Source organism: Puntigrus tetrazona, chromosome 23 (genome assembly GCF_018831695.1).
Source record: "Puntigrus tetrazona isolate hp1 chromosome 23, ASM1883169v1, whole genome shotgun sequence".
NCBI lineage: Eukaryota > Metazoa > Chordata > Actinopteri > Cypriniformes > Cyprinidae > Puntigrus > Puntigrus tetrazona.
In genome coordinates, this window is record NC_056721.1 from 2,628,029 (window position 1) to 2,650,467 (window position 22,439).

General features: G+C 38.9%; 1 protein-coding gene across 5 annotated transcripts in view; it reads left to right on the forward strand.

Moving 5' to 3' along the window:
• LOC122328832 (utrophin-like) overlaps positions 1-22,439 on the forward strand; it is a 167,864-nt gene that overhangs the window by 139,310 nt on the left and 6,115 nt on the right. For all 5 annotated transcript variants that reach the window (XM_043224832.1, XM_043224827.1, XM_043224828.1 and 2 more), the window contains 6 exons: positions 4,937-5,073; positions 9,379-9,417; positions 9,675-9,740; positions 10,842-10,907; positions 20,126-20,347; positions 21,276-21,495. In XM_043224832.1, the coding sequence (XP_043080767.1) occupies positions 4,937-5,073; positions 9,379-9,417; positions 9,675-9,740; positions 10,842-10,907; positions 20,126-20,347; positions 21,276-21,495 (750 nt within the window). The remainder of the gene's footprint in view (positions 1-4,936; positions 5,074-9,378; positions 9,418-9,674; positions 9,741-10,841; positions 10,908-20,125; positions 20,348-21,275; positions 21,496-22,439) is intronic.

Below are 22,439 nucleotides of genomic sequence, written 5' to 3' on the forward strand. Positions count from 1 at the left end.
TTTTAGTCTTAGTTCTGTCTCAAATCTATGTTTTAGTTGTCGTATCACATCAACCTTGTCCTGTTTTAATGCCTGAACATTTTAGTGTCATTTTAGTCAATGAAATCAATCTTATTTTCGCCATTCTGTATAACGGTTGACTGATCAAGCATTCTTTTTGACCACAATTATGGTAAAAATATATATGTGCACTCAACCATAAGCTTACATGGTTAAGAGAATACTTTTTGTGCACTAAGTAAAGTCTTTAGTTTGTTTTTTTGTCTTGTAGCTTTGTAAACTTGACGGTTGAACCGCTGATGTCACATAGACTATTTTACATATGTCTCCTTCATTTATTACGTAAGCAACGTGCTTTATGCAAGACTGAGTGAATGTGAAATCAGACGGCGATGCACGCAATAGTGCATATTGTCTCAGAGTATGGAAGTATTTTGTGTTGAATGGGTTGCTTTTGAAAGTCTGTGCTTAAAATAAATCGTGCTTTAAAAAAAAGGTTTCATTGATGACCGAAGTGTTCATTGAGGAGTAGGCTAAGCTAATAGCCTAATCTTTTATTGTGCCCATTCGCTACGCCACTGATCCAGAGAGAGGTCTGTCACCAACTTTAAGCTCCAGAAAGCACCGCAAAAGTGGTCCATCATTTTAAGTCTTCTGAACACTTCATTTAGCTTTGAGAAATAGAGAAAGAGAGAGAGAGAGAGAGAGAGAGAGAATCATTCAGGACATTTGACAAAATAATCTCATATCAAATTATCAGCATGCCTTTAGAAAAGCATACTGTTTTAGCACAAGTGACAGATGATTGGTATCAAGGGCTGGATAAAAAAGAATATGTGGAGCAGTCTTATTAGATTTTACAGCTGTATTTGGCCTTATCGATCCTAAGCTTTTTTTGGAAAGTGTTATAGATTTAGACCATCGGTAATCGCTTGGGTGGATGATAGATAAGAGTTGTTGTTTTTTTGGATGGAAGTTATTTGTATAGAGGGTGAACTGAACGTGGAGTTCCACAAGGGTGTTGTTTAGGACCGCTGTTGTTACGAATGCTTTATATCTGGTATTAAGAAATGCTAACTTATCAATGAATAGAGATGACACATCTGCACAAACATCAGCTGAATCAACAGCCATTTTGAATGAGGACTCGGAGAGTATAGAAAAGTGAATTTTAGAAAACTAGTTACTAAACGCATCTAAAACGGAGTACAGTGTTTGTTTCTAACCGGAGCAAACCGGATCTGAAATTCTATATGAATAAAACTGTTATTCAGCAAGTTAAGGAATCAGAACTGTTGGAAGTCTCCCTGGATGATAAATTGTCAAGAACACGGTGAAGAGAATGGGAAGGGCGGTAGCTGATGTAGACAAAATTTTACGTTTGATTTGATGAAAATAGTGTTGGATACTTTCTTCTTCTCACAGCTGGACTGTTGTCAGATAATATGGACAAAAAAGAATTTAAGGAAACTCCATTTGTTATAAATAAGGCAGTGAGATGAATCCTCCGGTGTATGGAACAAATATTAATAGTATGCATTTTGATCTTAAATGGAAGATTTGGTGCAATACATTTAGGAACATGGAAGGTTTTACATTTTAAAACTCGATTGGATCAGTATAATAAATTACAATCTGATGTTCAGTCATATGAATATGCTGCTAGACAATATTTCTACTCCCTAATGCTAAAACTAATTTTCTTAAATGTACAGTAACATTTAGGGCAGTTAATTCATTTTCATTAATTAGGATAACAAACGTCTTGAAATTCTAAACTTATAGGAAGTTGAGGTATGGGAGCTGGTAGGTGTTTTAGATGTCAAAAATCCAGAAGAAATGTTTATATATGCGTTTTATAGAATCAGTTTATAGCTCATATTTTAAAGACTATGCACCGTTTTTGTGGGGTTTTTTTCACACTTTTTTTACAATTCCTTTTCTGTCGTTTTTCTGACTACTTCAATTTTGAATCAAATCATGAGGTGTCAAAAGATTTCCACCCCTAGAAAATCAGACTATGTACTTCCTAAAGCTCATTAGGATACACACGTACTCCAACATTACAGAAACGGCTGTTGTGTTCAGATAACCAGAATGTTCCTTGTTTGATGTCTGCTAGCAGAGCCATGTTTGTGACTTTGAACAAAGCGTTTATCCCCAGGGTACTCCTTGTGGATCGCTTCTGTAATAAGTTCACGGTGCTGTTCTATGAAGCATCACGTAAAATAGCACTGGCCCCAGAATATCGATCACAAGTGCGATATTACTTTTATACAGTGCTTCTATAAAGAGGTAGATAATATCGAGTGACATTTCCAACACAATACGGCCTGCTTTTGTTTCACCAACAAAAAGGGTTTACAATGTTGTGAGCTATAAAATTGTAATTCTAGATGAGAAAAGTGAGCGCACAGACAACAACGCTCGGCCTATTAAATTACTAGACCAGAACTAACAGTTTTATAATAAGATTGTGTTGACAGCGCTTAGCTAGAAACCGCTTTCTGAAGCCCACCAGCCACTCTTTAACATTATCTGATTTGACTGATTTATTGTTTTTCGTTTGGATGCAAGTTCTCGTTTCTCCGTCATCCCTTTCCAGTCATTAGTTCGCTCTGTTTTTGATTGGCAGTTATCCTGAATTCATCACTCCTGTCAGACCACCAGCAGTCGTGAAATATCCGCACGCCTCCATCTTGACAGGAAGACAATGACTTTCATTTCCTTTCAAACCGACGTATCCTAGATAGCACATTCTGGAAACACACACACACACAGACAAACAAGAATGAAACAAATTTACCTCGAATCAACAGCAAATACTGTCATCAGCATTCGGAGAGCGGAAGATCAATATTGAACAGAATATGCTTTTGTGGCCCTCGGTTGGGCTGTTACGCCGTTATTGCTTTTTCATTGTGGTGATATTGCTTTTTGTTGTTGTGATATGGTTTTTATTAGTTGAGGGATACAAAGAGTTTCTTCAGCCCGGTGTCAGAGTAAATGAGTAATGTGCTGTGTTTCAGCGGGAACTTCAGCCTTTTTCAAAAGCAAAGCTTCACCCAAACGTGGAAAAACACCATTTATTAACATTTACTCACGTTATTACATTATGTTTGATTTTTCTCTCTCTCTTTTGCTTTTCTTCTCTCTTTTTGTGTGTGTGTGTGTGTGTGTGTGTGTGTGTGTGTGTGTGTGTGTGTGTGTGTGTGTGTGTGTGTGTACAGACATAGACATATTTATTTACATTTATTCATTTACCAGACACTTTTATCCAAAGCAACTTGTAAAAGAGGACAATGGAAGCATCTAATATATATATATATATATATATATATATATATATATTTTTTTTTTTTTTTTTTTTTTTTTTTTTTTTTGCATATTAGATTTGACTAAACGAAAAATGCAAAAAAAACCAAGCAAAACAAAAATGCATTTGATATGGTAATCGGCTGTTTTAAGGAAATGTTCTGTACAGCGTCCATGTAGAACTTTTAGCGGTCGTGACATCTGAAGTTCATAAGTTCTGTTGGTCTTTGCTTTGACTCGAGAGTTTAGCAGACGGAACTGGAGAGACAGAATCCCTCTGTAATGCATGAGCTGTCACATCCTCGTTTCTCGGCCGCTCTCCCATTCTGCAGCAGAAATACCATTTGGTTGGTGAATATGTGCAGATTATGAAGACTTTGAGTGGAGATGCAGACAGAGGAATCCTGGACTGAAGCACCTTTCTCGGCTCAGTAGGCAAATGGAGAATGAGATGAGTGTGGATGGACGGATCAGTGAGACAAAGGAGTACAGTAGTGTAGACTAATGAGGTCTGCGTGCTCTCATTATACAGCATTTCACTCAAACTGACCCAAAACACGTGTGTGTGCGCACTGCTTGTGTTTGCTAACACCTCTGCTGCTAATGTGAAGCCCTTCTAAATATAGTGGAAACTTGTGTTTTCAGGTCAGAGATGCTATGTAAAGAATCTTCAGCCGCTATTCCCATTTGTTAGCAAAGCAATGATGCAAGTGTGTGTTTGTATGCCACCTAATTGGAGGAAATATGAGCTGCACCTTCTGGATGGCTTCCAAGGCTTTGCTATTGTATGCGGTTGCTAGGGTACTCTGGGATGGTTTCTTTCTGGTCCAGATAAAAGATTTCCCTGCCAAGTCTCTGTGATATTCTGATCTCAACGCGTCTCTAACATTTTTGTGAGGTGAAAACAGACACAACCGTAGCTTATTATTTCTATGCATGTTCCTGTTTAAAGTTTCGGGGTCAAGCTAGTTTCTTTTATTCAGCAAGGATACAAAATAGGTCGTTAAGATTAAGTGACGGTAAACTCATTTACAGTGTTACAAAAGACGTATATTTCAAATAAATGCTGTTCTTTTTAACTTACTATACACGAGATAAACCTTTAATAAATTGTATAGAGCAGCACAATTGTTTTCAACATTGATAATGATCAGAAATGAGCAGGAATTCAGCATATTAGATTGACATGAAGGATCATGTGACACTAAAGATGAGAGCAATGATTTTGATCACAAGTTAATTACATTGTAACATATTCACATAGAAAGCAGTTGCAAAAGTTTTTTTTACAATATTACAGTTTTACTGCATTTTTGATCAAATAAATGCAGGCTTGGTGAGAAGCAGCATTTTAGATATAATTGTAAATTTGGTTGGGTGTTATTTTGGTGAGTGGAATAAAACTTGCTGTAAACAGCCTTGTAAAGCTGAAAAAAGAAAAAAATAGATTCACTGTGAAACCCATAAATATTTTCGGCAAACGCCTACACAGCAACGTTTAACACTGGAGGTTCAAACCTCTTGTGATTCGGTCTTAATTGTATTAAAGTTGCTTTGAGCAATTGTTAATAAAGTAACTCCAAATCCTCATCCATCATCTGTGTGCTTCTCTCATTTTCAGACCACCTCAGGAGAAGACATGCGAGATTTCACCAAAGTTTTAAAAAACAAGTTTCGCTCAAAGAAGTATTTCGCCAAGCACCCTCGTCTGGGATACCTGCCCGTCCAGACGGTCCTCGAAGGAGACAACATGGAAACGTAAGCGAAATCTTGAAAGAGATTAAAATGCATTGCATTTGTTTGAAATTGAACTCTCCACGGGCTTTGGCTTTCTGCCGCCTCCAGTCGTTATCTGTCTTCACCCGGAGAGCTTTTACAGCCTTCACGCTTATTCACACTCGAAGAACTATTGAGAAGTGTGAAGAATGGAGACCGACTTCTTTTCTGAGCAGAAGTCTTGAAATCTGAGAAAATGACAGGATCTAAAAGAAGTGAAATGCCAAGGCTGACACATTGTAATATCAAAAACTCAGATGCGGAGATGTCATTATTTGCGGTGTTGCCTAAAAGCTGTTTGAGTCCTGTAAGAAATCGTTGAGCTTGCTTCAAAATGGCCGGCCTTTTGATTTCTGCAAAAGTGTGTTGCTTTCCATGCCTTGGGTTTGAAATTTCAACTTGAATTGAAAGATACGGCGCGTTAGTAATCAAGCCTCAGCCTTGGACACCTTGAATACAGGCTGTGTCTGCCCAGAGCTGCTGTTCAAATGTTATCATGTCAACACGTCTCGCTTCATAGTGCTGATTTTCTGTCTGCACAGAAATTTTTATATATGTTGAAATATATCCTCCGCGTAGAGGCCTGGTCTGCGGTGTGAAAGCGACAGTGAATATCTTTTCAAAACGCTCTAATTAGATTATCCGCTCTCTGCTCAGAAGATTTCAGCTGGTTGTGATCTCTGTTCAGAAACCTAGAAGGTTGTGTCTTGCTTTCTACCGCTGACCTTCTAAAGGTGTGTGCAAAAACGGCTGGAATTTACCCGCTAGATTTCACTCGAGCAGAATGTCAAATGCACCAGGAATAATTTGGCAAAAAATTAAAATGTATATTTTGAAGAATTGAGAACCAAATAGTTGTTGGTCCCCATTGACTTCTGTAGTAGAAATACTGTGCAAGACAATGAGGACCATCAACTGTTTGGTTATGAACATTCTTGAAAGTGAAAGAAACTCTGTAGCAAAGTCTGTAGCAACATGAGGGTGAGTAAATGATGACGATTTTTTTATTTTGGGGTGAACTATCCCTTTAAGGCAGTTATAATAACTCTTAAGCGATTAATTGAAGGCTATAAACAAAAATAAGTCACATATGTCACAAACTGAGTCAAGTCTATGGTGTAGTTTAGCAGAATACGTAGCGTACAGCTTTAAGAATGCTCAGAAAATCTATTGTGGGTTGTTTCAAATGGAAATGCAATAATTATATTTGTTGTAGTTTCCTCTCACCACTATAGACATGTACCCCACTATGATGACTTGCTGCCAAGAACTCAGGGAATGTGAAAAGAGCCCATAATCAACATTTCTTTCATTTTGCCTGCCAAATTGCATGGATTTTTTTTTCCCACCGTATTTGTCGCGATACATTTTCCGCTAAAGACACATGCGATGCCGGTTTAGAATTTGAACAAAAGAAAGCATCTTGGAAGGCAGCGCGATTATGCATCCTGTCTTGTGCCTCCGAGTTGGGAACATGCCTACTGTATGATGTCTCAAAATGCCACCCCAGGCAGTTCAGTGTTTTTGGAACCCAGCCCGAGCGCGGCCAATTCAAGAAAATAAGGAGTTATGCAGTTCCCACTTCAGCCTTATCTCCATACTACCGTTGATTAAGGCACTTCTGGTTTTCCACTGGGACCATTTTGTGAATTTGTGTGAGAAAGAAGCTTCTGCTAAATGACGGGGGAACTGCAGATGACCCATTTCTTCAGTTGGTGCTGATTATAAATCTGAAATGACTGTTCACTCCGCACAGGCTTCCTGTCGTTCCACGTTAGCGTGAGGTTCAGCCGATCGGAGCGTCGGTGGTAGCAGACCTTTTTATGTACCGTTTGATTTTCAGGTTTCTGAACAGACGTGCCGCGGTGAGCGCTAGCATGAGTAAACTCCATCGCCGCTTGTCAGATTTAACAAAGAGTGATGACCGCGCTTGAAATATATTCAGGGCGCTTTCCAGAAGCCAAATGAAAGCACACAGTGTTTGGTTTTCGTGAAATTCTGGAGCGCCGGGGGATATTGACCGATTTTTATTAGCGAGAGTGTGTTTGTTGACTGTGTCAGCACTAATTTACAAAATCCCTCGTTACTTTGGGTCCAGTGCTCTGTACATTGTAATACACCAAACCAGCCATTTAACAGCCCGGATAACTGGAGCGTTTTGTCTTTGACACGGCTCATATTTCTCCTTCTTCAGCCGAACTGAACGTCAACATGAAATCGTAATAGACTCTCTTTTATGTTCTTAATACACTTTCGTGGTCCAACAAATCGTCAGGACTTTATGTGCAACTGAGGCCGATGCCATATGCTCTGCTTTCTAAATGATAAAAGTATAATGCGTCTGCTAATAACAATAACAACATATCAATTAATTATTTTTTACCAATGCAGCTATGTTAGAAATAATGCATTGCGATACAGGCGCCAGCTTTTATGCCGCCGAATCGATGTGAATTGATGAATTTTAACCATCCTTTATTAGTGCACAGAAGCAACTTTCCATTTGTGTAGGTTGCTAGATATAAAGTGGCAAAGTTATGGATCTTTTCTTTCATATTGTGACGTACATCCAAGATGAAGAAAGGAGTGAAATGCAGGACTGTTCTGTTAAATGGATGTTGAGATGGGGGCGAAACATCCAGCATATGTCTGGAAATAAGTCTGTCGTTTCACTGGAAGAGTTCTTGTCCATAAAATAAAATAATAATAAATTAATCAATAGTCCTAGACATGAATTAATCATTCAGTAACAACAGTGTTAGTCTCCATAAATTGCGCTAATGTCCTGAATTGATGAATAAAGTCTTAATTTTTGTTTTCTTTCCATACAAAAAGTATTCACTTGGCATTATAAGATTACGGTTGAACCAGTGATGGAAGACGACGTCTTTCATACTCTTCTGCACCTGGGCAGTGGTAATTGTTTGGGACTGTCGCGAGACTGTTTTCATTTTCATTCAAAAAGTTTTAAATTGTGTTTGGAACGACATGGTGATTAATGACAAAATTTATAGTATCTTCAACCAACCAACCAACCAAATAATCTTTTAAGCCGATGGTTATTAAAGCCTTACTATAATCTTGCCGTTCTTGATCCACTCCAATTCCTGATGGATAAAAGTTTCACTCTCAGATCGTCACTTCACAGAAGATAAATGAGCTATTAAAGCAGTTTCATCTTAAGTTTTAGCTCTTTTGAGCAACTTTTAAACATTGTTAAAAAGAAAAACTCTTCCTGACTTTGCTGACCTTCTCACACAAAACAAACGTCATTGTAAGTCACTTTCTGTCACCTGAGGGTCTCATCCTAGACCTTTCGTCTCTACATCAGCTGTGAGGAAGACTAAAAGGCCTCAGTCCTGCAGTGTGACAGATGGAAATGCCTCTTCTTTCGCAAAAAAGACAAACATGAACCGAACTAACCTTGAATATCCCAGCTCGCAATTATCGTCTCATCTGCTATATGGTTTTCTTTAAAAGAAAAAGATGACACTTTTCATCATCTCTGAGAGACACTGAAGTTCAATAGGGTTCTGCAGCAGATTAAACTTGTCCCTGACGAGACGGAGCGGAGCGTTTGATCTTTTGCGCCTTGCGCTATATGCGATTAACAGCAAGTTTTCACTTGAAAAGACACTGAAATGGAATGAAAATAAATGAAAGATTAAAGAGTGGTTTGGGGATCTGATCCTAGTTTGGAGGCTGAATGGTGCTGTGTGCGCGCAAAAGAAATGAAAAAAAACAGTTGATCGTTCACCCAGAAAATTCAAATTCAGCGTTTAATCACCCTTGTGTTGTTTTAAACCCACATAACTTTTTTAAAAAGTGACCAGGACCAAACCCAAAAAAATATTACAATTTTTGAAAGCAACATTTGAAACTGTTGTGGTTGCAACAAAGCAGATGCAGACAAAGAGGGGTATGTTTGTAGGATAATTTAGAACGGCTTTAAACACAGCTCGACCAATCAGAATCAAGAACCAGAACTATCCATTAAATACAACTTCCTCAGAACCGGTAACGTCATTCAGGTTCAGTTTGGCATGACAGCGAGTGAGCTGTGTAAATGTCATATTTTCATCACACTTCATTCGGTAAAGCCAGTGTTCTGCACTGCCCCCTGCAGTACTGGAGGAGTATGACAGCCAGAACGCCTTCACATCCTTGTGTGTGGATCTGACCTCCACATTGTGTGACCTCTGACCCTAAAACAAATTCTGTTGCTCCTCCCCCTCCCCCACTCTCCTCCTTACCCCTGGTTTTTGTTGTTCTTTCTCCCTCTTGCAGTCCGGTCACTCTCATCAGCATGTGCCCGGAGCAGTACGAGTGAGTATCGACAGTCCTCGTCTTCCTCAGCACAGCATGCCCCTCACCTCAATGCACGCGGAATGGCACCCCTCCCCCACCCCACCTCTCTTTTTGTTCTTTTGTTTTTTCCGTCTAACCTTCTTCCTCCGTTCATCCATCCCAATAACACTCGGCCTTCACTGTAGAACATCAGCCACTTTTCATGTATAGCGCTGTGTTTGCCGTTGGTTATTTTTGGAGTCTGCTTTTGTTTATGTGTGTGTTTATGTTTTCAGGCTTTCTCCATCGCCGCAGCTCTCTCATGACGACACGCACTCACGGATAGGGCAATACGCCAGCAGGTATATCTCACCGACACAAACCACACTGATGTCATTTGACTGCAACCGCACATGTCTGACTAGTAAAAACTAGCGCTGTCAATCACGTAAATGTCAAATTAATTGCATGCATCTGTATCGCTTTTGAAAAATTGTTGCAAATTATGGCTAGGCGTTGTTTTAAGGAGGTGTCGTTAGGAAGTAGTAGTGGAACTGTTTCGTGGATGTCAAACCATCTTTGTGCTAAAAAATCAATGCTAAAAAAATAACCTTTTAAGACTAGTAACATTATTGTATGTGTATACTTCCTATAGAATTAAGGATTGGTTTAGGGTTAGCTGTTTGTAGTTATGCATCATTTACTACTTTTTATATGATAGTAAGTGGATGTAATGTGAACAATTTTACGTTCTCTGTCTTCGGTAGAGTTAGCGTTTACAGTATTCAGTATCGTGAGATCAGCTGCCGTCTTGATAAATGAGCACACACCCACACAAATGAGAGCGGGGACGGCATAAACGCGCACATGCTCTCTTAGACCTCTGACTCTCCTCCAAAGCCAATTTAATCTGCCGCCACATACTGTATATTAGGCGCATATCAATTCGATTTACACCTGCTCAAAGGAAGAAAAAAAGCATACTATGCATGCACAAATGCAGCAACTGCCTCCAGCGCTGACCTTCTACCCGTAAAGACTCGAAAATGGATTTTCATCGTCAGCTAGTTTCTCTCAATGTCACTATCACACACGCAGGCGGTTATTATAGGATTGTGAATATAGACTACGACCGAAGCCTCAATCCCATTATAGGAACTCTATGAGACGGTAATCCATCGGGACGAGTCTTCAGTCCCGAGTGTGTGCGGAAGTAAAGCTCCTTACTCTAGCACTATCTGCGATGCAGAGTTATTCAGCATTGAGCTTCGATTGGTGGTGTCCAACCCGCTTGGCCAGACAAGGACTCATACTTTGAATTGACATTTTTATAGTTTTATGTTCCCGTTCGTCACCCACCACGCGAATAAAGATGCTCGGATGTACACAAAGCCGTACGCCGGATGTTTTAATGCTAATAAAGAGCGTGATACTGTCATTGATCTGGGTCTCTGTCCGCTCAGGTTGGCGCAGATGGAGCGCTCCAATGGCTCTTTGCCCACCGACAGCAGCTCGGCCACCGGAAGCATGTGAGTCTATAAACTCTTTACTGTCTTTATCGGAGGTTTAGAGGCCGATCTTCAACAGAATACATTCTGGTGAAGTAGATTAAAGAAAAAATATCAAATTACATTTCTGTCATCATTTACGCAAGATCTTTTCCAAGAAGAATATTGGTAACCAAGCGGTTGATGGTAGCCGTTGACATCCATGGTATTTTTTCAGGATTATGCAAGCCGTATCATTGTAATAGCGTTCTGAGCATTTTCAAAGTTCACAGAACTAACCTGTTGTCAAGCACATTTTTGTTTTAGGTAATATATATGTATGTGATGTGCATTTTTATTGCACACAAAAATATACACACATACAGTATATATTTAGAAAATATTTAGATATATTCATATTGTTTATATTAAATATAAATATATTAAATATATAAATATAAGGTTTTTCTTAAATATATACATATATTATTTAAACCAAAACTTTTATTTTTGATATGATTAATTACGATTAATTATTTGAAGCACTAGTCAAAATTAATAATTTCTTAATTTTAAAAAAGTAATATTTAATTGTAAATATTTGCTTTTATTTATTGTATTTTATTTTACTCAATTTATTATACATTTAGATGAATTATGATTGGGTTATTAATTTAGAATAAGCGTTTAAAAAACAAAAGAGGTGTAATGTAATGTAAGTTCAACGATAAAAATGTTTGACGTGACTGAATGTTAAAAACGATTGACAAGCTTGAAGTTTGAAGTTAGGTAAGTTGATGGACAGCAGTCGCACATGCTGTTTAAATGTGGTTGCTAAGATGTTCCAACTGGTTGCTAGGGTTTGAATTGTTTAGTTTTTGCTTTGGTGCCGGTGGAGTCTGGTTCAGATCCTTAAGGTCTCAGTGCTGGCCGAGAGAATCAAACAAAGAAAAGAGACAGAGAGATGGAGTGTATTAAGAAAAGATGAGTATGAAATGGACTCCTATTTTAACTCTTGAAGTGACAAAGAGCAGCTGGAGGAGAGGTTTGCATCTAAAAATCATTCAAGTCATACCAGCCAAGGTTTATTGCATTAAACAGCTTCTCTTTTGACCTTTTAATTTGCTACTGTACCTTTAAGACTTTTGGTTACACTTTAGTCTACTGATTAGCATGCTTATTACTAGCGTATTGGCTGTTTATTAGTACTTATTAGTAAAACACATATTATTGCATTATTTTACCTAAACTTAACTGAGAAGCAGCAAAAACAGGCTTAACGAAAGCCTATATATATATATATATATATATATATATATATAACAATGATTAAAAACATATTGCTTTGTGATTTCTGGTGGACCGTGAGGGAGTTCTGGGTTGAATGGATGAGTGTTTGAGTACGTCTTGAGCTCTGTTTCAGAAAAGATACAAAAAAGGTTTTGTTTTCCATCGTCTGAGCTTTTTTAAGATTGGAAGCAGTGAGGGACACAAACTCTGACGTTTCATTTCTCTGCTGATAAAAGAAATGAAAGGAATGAATAGTGAGAGATGGACAGAGGGCAGCAGTGAGAGGAATCAGATGCGCTGTAGATCTTTATCAAAGAAATGAAGCTCCAGTAGCACACACACATACACACACACACACACAGTCATTCAGTGTCATGTACTGTATCTACACGGGTTCGTCCCGACTCTTCATAAGACAGCTGGAATACAAGCTTATTGCCAGCTGAATTAGAGCAGGAACAGAGGAGGTGTAGGATGCAGTTCTGAACCTGAGTGAATCACCACACACACACACACACACACACACACACACACATACATACATACATACATACACACACACACACACATACACACACACGCACACACACACACATACATGCGCATATACACACATACACACACACACACACACACACATACACACACACACACACAGACAGCTGAAGAGTAACGCAAAGCAAACAATCATGATCATACGCACATATTTGGTCATATTATAGACTTTTATATAAAACATAATTATATTTATTTTAAAAACAAGCTAAAAACTTTTATTTATATATTGATTATTTTACTAGGAATCAGTGTTAATTCAGCATTATTGTCATTCAAATAGTTAATATAAGTTAGATTTAAGATTTGTATATTTTTATTCATTTTCTTTCAGTATTTATATTTGTTTAGTTTTATTTCAGTGTTAGTTTTAGTAATTTTAATATTTTAAACTTAACATCACTCTCTTTCTCTATAAAAAATGTATTTATGGATCATTATATTATAATGTACATATTCAAAAATGTGATTTTCAATTTGAGATTTTCTAAAGGCATTATTCCGTTAATTAGTTTTTTTTTTAATTGGTAAAGGTTAAATGTGTGTTAGAATTTAATCTAAATGCAAACGTAGTGATGCAGCAAATTTTGGCAACAGAATGAATGAATTTATTCAGAATTTAATCTAAATGCAAAAGCAGTAACGCGCCAAAATTTTGGTCACAGTTTAATTCATTCATTCATTCCTGCTTAAACATTAACCAGTACAAGTAAATGTAAAAAATATCGTACATAAGTATAATGCCGATATATCGTACGCATGCGTTTTTTTGGTTCCCTAAGAAACATTTAGTTCAGTTCTGTAGACATAATTTGAGCCAAAATTGTAGCCAAGCAAACAACCCACACACAGTCATGCGCGCACAGACACTCACACACACACACACACACACAGAGTCATTTAATGAGAGCGATTATTGTTCAAAGCTGATGAGGGACGTTCTGACTTCTAATAAGCAATTGTCCTCTCCTCAAACACTACCTGGAGATTTCATGTCGCAGAGCGTTTACCGTGGAGTGTGTGTGTGTGTGTGTGTGTGTGTGTGTGTGTGTGTGTGTGTGTGTGTGTGTGTGGTTGCACACTGTTGCATCAGTACGGGCAGCTCTGACGTTAACGAAGATTGCGAGATGATGGTCAGTTTTACCAGGACAGAGACAATGAGAAGCATTTGTGACTGTCTTTCTGTTTGCTGAGGGTTTTCAAAGTGGGGTTAAAATAATCTTATTAACATCCCTCATAAATCTAATTACTTCTGCTGTCTCTTTCTCTCGCCCGTCTCTCTTTCTGTGTCTTTCTTCGGCTGGCTCTAAGCAGATGGAACTAATTCCATTCCTCCTGCTGTCCCGCTAACACCTTGTTTATCTCTGTACCTAATGCATTAGCACACTCTTCAGCATCATATATTTGCTTGTGTGTGTGTTTGAGATGTGGAGAGAGAATTTAGTGTGTTTCTCATTACAATGTTTGTGATTGATTGCTGTGTAATGGCATTATCTGTTGAGTTTAATTGAGTGCAGGAGAGAAGATTTCCCACTCGAAAATGCCATTAAAATCCACTCGCTCCGTTTTCTTTTTTTAATTTTTGGGTCTTGTGCCTCATTTCTATTCTGCGGTTGTTCTAGAGCTTGACAGGTAGTTATCATGGAAAGACAGAGGGAATGAGATCTGTCCAGAGCATTGAACTGAACACTGCACTGTGTCATCAGTGTCTTTTAACTTTTCAGGAGCATTTTTTTAGTAGAGAGTGATTGGATGTTAGAAGGAGGTGTAGGATCAGGACACATTAAAGGTCCGAGCTTGAACCTGTATGTTTCACATGCCCTTAGCTTTTGTGAAAACTGTTACACAAGAATGGGAACGGGCTCAAGCTGGATTTTAATGGAATAGTTCACCCAAAAATGAAAATTATGGCATATTTTACTCATCCGAAGCCATCCTAGGTGTATATGACTTTCTTCATTCAGACAAACACAGTCAGAGTTTTGTAAAAATGTATCGTGGTTCTTCCAAACTTGGTAATGCTGGTGGATAGTGGCCATTATTTTGAAGTTCCATAAATCAGATATATTCACAAGTACTGCGACATAAAACTAACCTATACGTCTTTGTACGTCGAGTCAGAAGTTAGCCAAGAACCTGGAACTCAGCGTTCTCACGGGGAATATTTTTGGAATTATTTTGGTTACAAAAACCCATCGATCTGCTTCAGAAGACATGTGATAACCCCTGGAAAGCGTATAGGTTAGTTTCACGATGAATATATACAATTTGCAGAGCTTCAAAATAATGGCCACTATCCACGAACATAACCAAGCTGGAATCGTTTGTTCAGGTCTTGAAGTTTCTTTACCACTCCCACCTGATCCAGCTAAAAAAAAGTGTAGTATACATTTTTCAACTATAAAGTTTCCTGCGTTTTCCAGCAAAATCACAGATGCATAAGTCTACAGATTGTTTTAGTTGTTAATTTAAGATTTTTTTTTTGATTTATACATAATTTGTAAAGTTATACTTTAAGTAAATGTTTCGTTTGTAAAATTTCCAGAAATCAAAAAGAAAAAACATGCACCATCCCCATGTAAATAAAGACCATCTCAGTTTGCAGTTTGTAAAATAGGAAGACGACAAAGTTCCAGGTCAGTGGGACAGGATTAGGAAACGTTGGTGGCCAGATTTGAACCTTCATCTCCCACATGAGCACCAAGGTTCAACACATTTAGCACACGTATGCTAACTGCTCATGGCTTTATGGGAAGCAAGGTTGTCCAAAAGTATAGTAGAGAGAATAAATGAGACTTGACTCGGGACACGTTGCGTGCCATATTCGACCCTGCATCTCCTGCACGATCACAAATGACCTGTGCCGGATGCATCTAGGAATTGGGACCACAGCTCAGCATGTCTGGGTTGCGTGCACAGAGCACAAAGCCACAGCTCTGAGCTTTCTTTCTGGTTAGCGTTGGCTTTATTTGTGTGCATGCACGCTCACGTCCCGTTCCTGCCGGCTCTAGGGTTTAGAGCTTATGAACTCTGTTTACACTCCTGCTGATCAATGCAGCCCATGCAGAATCACAGACTCGAGCGGGACGTCTCGTCTCAGCCCCGGGGCCAGAGATGATGCGAAATCTCATCTGCACCGAGAGAAGGGGAGCGTGCGATCGCTTTGTCTCCAATTTGTGCCTCTCTTTCCGCTCTCTCCCGGGTCCTGTGGGAGATGTAGGCAGTGATGTGGTTTTCTGTCAGCGTCTTGTTCTTCAACGCTCTGATTGAACGCTTTCCAGATCTGTCTCTCCTCGTTCCAGCGCAATAGTACAAATACACGGTTTCATCGCTTGCATCAAACCTAGCTCCTGTTTTGAGCTTTCGGAGAAGAGCCTTCTTCTCTTGGGTCTGGACAGCTGAGTCTCTTATATTTCAGACTCAATGTTTCTCTGGAGCTGCGTTATAATTCACTGCTGTTAGCATAATGAGCATTTCACTTCATTTGCTACAATCTGTTCATTTGAGTCATGCAGATTGAGGATTCTCACTCTTAACTTGTCGCTTATTAGCATGCCTATTATTAACATATTGGCTGTTTATTAGCACTTGTATATTCTGCATGACCAGATTCTACATCCCTTCCTGCGAGTTGCTGGATTGTGGACAGGTTTTCACAGATCTCTGCTTCAGCACTATTACAGTAGTGAAGAGCTGTTTGAGCTGTCTCCGAGAGCTGGACAGGTGGAGCGAGTAACGAGTCAAAGGGGCTCAGTCTCGCTCTCTCGAGGTCTGTTTTGCTCACGGATTCCTTTAGACAGCTTTTATTGACTCGAATTAGTCTCTTTTATTGTTCAGTTTTAGTCTGAAGAGAACCCTTTGTGTGAAATAAGAAAGCGGCGTCGGAAAGGCCTTGATGAAGCAAAATGAAGACAAAAGATTCATCGAGTGGAAGCAGAAAATTGGAAAGCTGATAGTAAATGAAAGTAGAGGAGCATCCCTGAAAGAGAGACAATTGTTTCAAAAGGAAAGAGGTTTCTTCGAAACTTTTAAGAAACAATGAACAAGTAAAAGTTGATGTGGTGTTTCTGTGAAGAGTTCATGAGAATGAACAATTAATAGTGTTTATTAAGGAAAGTATCGCTATTACATTTACCCTAAATCTGGTTCCGCTTCCCATTTTCATCTAGCTAATTCCTATCACAATTTGACATATCTGTTATGTAGAGCCCCTCCACATAAATGATGATGTCACATTAGTGAGCTCATTAACATATCCCCGCCCGCCGATCAGCTGTTCAAGAGCTCAGCCGCCCTGATTTGCACAGACATAGTGAAGTCTTAAAGGTACGGTAACATTTTTAATTCTGAGAGTCAGTGGCAGGGTGGAAAACTAACAAACTTGAAATGCTTCGGAAGTGCAGGATGCGTCCCTTTTAGAGTTTGGCACGTCATGCACACATCATTAAAGTCTTCAGAGCTTATTTTATGCTGTTACGGACGTGTTCGGGCGAGCTCAGCGGGTGTCCTTCACAGAACAAGCGTATGATAATTACAGAGCTAATAAGCCATTGCCTGGCCTTCCTCCTCAGAGGGAGGTCCGTGTCTCAAATCTGCACTGATGCTACACTAGAGATCAAACACTCTCCTTTATTACCGCCATATGCTGTCTAATATTTACTCTGAACAAGGTCATCTGCGCGTTCACGCATGGGGAAATACCAAAAAAACAAGTCACATTAAAAACCCAAAAGATCAAAATCAAAACATGAGCAAATAAATAAATAAATGCCTCTTTGATGCATATAAATACTCAGCAATTAAAATAATATAGCTCTTTAATTGTAATTTTCTTTGGATTTTTGGACTGAAATGTGGCTTGTGCTTGACAAGTTTGGCATGATTCACCCACACACACACACACACACACACACACACATCTGAAATATGAGGTGGGTGTGCGAGTGTTTATCTGAGGCAGTGAAACCTTGAAAGCCAAGCAGTCAAACGCAATTTTGGCATTTGTGCACGTTTGTTATTTTTCAAATAAACATCCCTGAGTGTTACAATAAAGAAACCAAAGAAACTTTCAAGCGATCAAACCTGAAAGCAAGGCAGACGGGTTTGCCGAACGTGAAAGAGGGATGAAGGGAAGGAGACGGCAGTCGTCAGGGGAGTTTCTCCTGTGATGGTGTTTCAGATTGAATGTGACGGCTGGGACTCGACTCTTGACTGATGCTGCAGGAGACAGACATGACACCTGTACTTATTTCTGTCTGTCTTCTGCCTCCTCTTTCATCTCTCAACACCTCTCCATCTCTGGACGGTTTTTACCAGCACTACACAAACACTGTCCTCTTTTTCTCTCTTACAGTATTTACCAAACAGCACTGATTTTCCTCAGACATGTATTTTTTTTTCTATGTATAACATTTTTACAAAAATATTTTTTTATTGGTATTTCTTTATATGTATATTGCATAAACAACTTGCGAAATCAGAAATTATTTTGCAACAAGAAACGTTTTTATCTATGTGTCTATCTAAACAAACACACCAATGAATATTTTCATGTGAATCATAAATTTATTATTATTATTTTATTTTATTTTTTTAAACAAATACAAACACTAAAATAAGGAATGTTTATTTTGCATAAAAAAGTTATGAGATGAAGTTTTTCATTGTAAATATTTTTTTATTTTATTATGTTACATAAAATTTTTATTTTATTGTATTTTTAAATAAACTTAGTATAAGTTACATTCTGTACTTAACGAATTGTACCCTAACATACACTTAATTTCATAAATGAGATAAAAAAAAATTCGATTCAGATAATTTAGATTAATCATTAAGATTAAAAAGCATGATAACCCAGTCATGCCATGATAGTTTTCATGTGATTTACCAAACAATGATAATTTATGTAGTGTCACTTTAGCATATATATATATACAGCTGCACTTATGTCATTTTTACAGCAATGATACTCAAGTTCTGATAGATCCATAGAGATATAAATGATACTATATAGAGAGAGATCTAAACAAAATGGCTCAGTAAAATGAATCTAATTCAGAGGCATGTGATAGCAGATGGCACGTGACGTCATCTAATTCAAACTTGTGCGTCCGGTGTGTTTTAGACCCCTGTGTCACCGCATCCGCTCAGCTTCTTCTTCTGCTGCCTTGCAAGCGCTCCTCTTTTCTTCACGAAATGCAAATGCACTTGTGTTTGTTGTGTCCCAGCCTTGCTGCAGAGTGTCTGGCTGCTCTATTCAGCATCTGCTGGTGTTGGCAGGTTGTTAGCAGAGACCCTGTGATGCAGTGCCCATGTAATCTCTCTGATTAGTCTTTGTGCGTGTGCATCCAGATGAGTGCTGGATTCAGACTCCGGGGAGCGTGTGAACACACACCTGAGACTCATCGAGCGCACAGCTGTTTGGACAGCGCACGTCTAAAACCATCTCTCCTGTTTTCACAGTCAGACTCGCTATCACCTGTCGGCTTTTCGAATCTCAGCGTTTGGATCCCGCTGCGGCGTAAAAGAACATCTTAATTACGCTTCTGTCTGTTACGGTTTGCACGCTGTGACGGCAAGCCCTGCTGTGACTATCGCCCATGTTTAGAATTTGGGGTTCGTTCAAATAACAAACTCGGAGTATTAAAGTTTTGGTGCGTAGCCGGTAGCGTTCACACTGCACATCGTTTTGGTGAGGACAGATTACTACGCTGTTGATTTAACTCGGCGCATTTATTTATTATTTATAATATTTTCACGTTAAATGGAACTTTTATAACGCACCGCGAATGTAAATAGGTCATTAAACAAGGTGCTAATATTTTTTGTTTGTTTTTTCAGTTAATTTTTTTCATTTCGCAATGTTTCGTTGCTTAATAAATCCAGTTTCCAACAAATCAAGTGAATCAGTGAAAGGTTCCTAAATGAATCAGCTGTTTGAACAAATCGGTTAAAAGAATGACTCGCTCTTTAAGTAACTTGCTGCCATCTACTGGTGGTTTTAGTTTCATATTAAGAGTATTGTTTCATTAAAGAAATATCGCACATAAAATACTTTAGTTACTAAAGGTTTCGTGTTAACATTCTCATAGCAATCCTTAAGTTAAGTGGCTTAAATGTATTTATATGAATTTTTATCGAGCAAGAATGAAAAGCATTATTATTGTTTTATCGCTGGTGAATGAAAGATGAAGTGAAACTGACAACATTTAGCAACACTCGTCATTTAACTATAATAACGAAGTTATTTTCCCGGGCATCGTTTCTCAAAAGCATCGTAGGGGTTTCAGCGGGTCTGTGATGTACTTCAGCTTACAATATTTTGGAAAATCACGTAACCAGAATATCATAGAAACTTGCAAATTACGTCACAAAATGTATACATCTAACCTGTTCTCTCGCTTGCTCTGTAGGGACGAGGAACACGCTTTAATCCTGCAGTACTGTCAGACTTTGGGAGGAGAAGGCTCATCTTTCAGCCAGCCCCAAACCCCTTCCCACATCGGCAGAAGCCCCGCCCACACTCAAAGCCCCTCCTACCTGCTCCAGAGCCCCGCCCAGATTCTGCAGGCCGTGGAGAGGGAGGAGCGAGGAGAGCTGGAGCGAATCATAGCGCGACTGGAGGAAGAGCAGCGGTAGGCTACCAATGTTTCATGTCCAACGTCAATTTTAGGTTTTTTTTTTTTTTAAATGGAATATTGCTGTGTTTATTATAAACACTGTCTGTGCACAATAATCCCTCCCCTCCAGCAATCTGTCACTCACATCAGAGAAAAAGCAACTGCCAAACAACTTTGATCCACTGATCCTAACGGTTCCTGATGGACAAAATCAAAATGTACAGTTTCACTTAAAAAACCCAATGATTTGTTATACCTTGTATTTTTTTTATTTTTATTAATAGTCTTAATAATCTATCCCATAAATATTGTTTTCTTTGCGCACCAAAATATCATTAAGCCTATAGCAAATGTACATGTTCAGAGTCTAAAATATGGCCGAATGAGAATTCAGTCGGTTGTCTTTGCAGTACAAGGGAAAAGAAATTCGAGTACCTCTCTAAAAAATCTGTTCTATTCATTTCATGCAAATGTTTGTCATTATAAACAGATGCATTCAAACAGCCGTTCATTCAAATTAAAATGTTTATTGCCCCAAATATTAATCTCGGCGTGAATGAAGCGCTCAGGAGACTAACCAGACTCTAACAATGGACAGGACCAGATCTGCTGCATTGTACGTCGCACTTTCCCCCATTCATACAATAAATAATGCATTTACTTTTAATTTAATTAGTCTTAAGGTTACACTTATTCAGTGCGAGAGCTTCACCGTAATTGGTCTGGTTGCGATTTGCATCCGTTTATTGTGTGTTTGGCACTGTAGCTTTCTAACAATAGTCTCCCTTTGGGTTCGCTTTTCTTCATTGCCTTTCAAAGCCAGAACATAAAAGAACCGGGCGCAGCACCCAACAGCCGTAACTCAAGCGCACGATGAACAAAAAGCCCAGAAGCCGGTGTTATCTATGGCATATAAACATTCTCTCTGTCTGTCCGTGGCCAGGGCCCTGCAGAGGGAGTATGAACAGTTGCGCCAGCAGCACGGTCAGCCCTGCGCGGGGGCCGCAGCTGTTAGCGGGGCCCCTGAGGAAGCTGACCTGTTAGCTGAAGCTAAGCTCCTGCGACAGCACAAGGGACGGCTGGAGGCGCGCATGCAGATACTGGAGGACCATAACAAACAGCTGGAATCACAGCTCTACCGACTGCGCCAGCTGCTGCATCAGGTATCACGCTTACTAGTGAACCGCCGACCTAGATGGCACTTTGATGTCTGCTAGGCAGCGCAGTTCTGCCTTTTAAAAGCTGAAATGCACGACATGCACGACTTTTGCCATGGTTTTCAATCTGGAGGAGTAGCCGCTAGTTGCCAAAAACTAGACCCGGTCTGCAGATTTTGGCCGCTCAGGATGATCAATTTATGCGGGAAAATGCGATGAAGCGTGATTCGACATGAGTTTGTTTCGTTTGGGATGTTTTGAAGGAATGGTGGCGTGTTGCTCCCAAGTCGTTTAGTGTAACCTCTGTAACCATTTACAAAGTGGAGGATGCCTAGAGTTTTAGAATCGGTTTAGTTTGTGTAGTCTATTCCAGCCTTGAGATGATTAGTTATCGCCAAATTATATAAATTCATAAAAAAATGGCAGATATATATATATTTCTTTTTTACGATTTACTTTTTTGACGTACTTTTTGGCGATTTTCACTAAAACCAGAATATTATTTTTCATATGCATATGTTTGCATATTAGATCGCTTGTCTCTGCGTCTTCCCGGTCGTTGTTTTTGCTGAAGAAAGCAGCAAACATGATTAAAAATGTTCTATTATGCACTTCGAAACTTGTTTTCAAAAGTTTTCAGGCCCCCAAACGATATGTGTGAAATCATGAGGAAATACACATTTTTTGGTGAATTATCCCTTTAAAGCAGGGACAGGCAACGTTGGTCCAAGATTGCAGACATCTTGCAAAGTTTAGCTCCAACCCTGAAAAAAAACCCCAGTTTGATTAGGTTTGGAGCTAATGGTGAGTTGGATAGATCGTATTTATGAGTGTCGGATACAATGGATGCAGCCAAAGACTGTAAATATTTCATATATTGAGATGTCAAAATGCTCAAATGAAACCGTTACACATACAAAATGTTATATAATTATCATGGAATATAAATT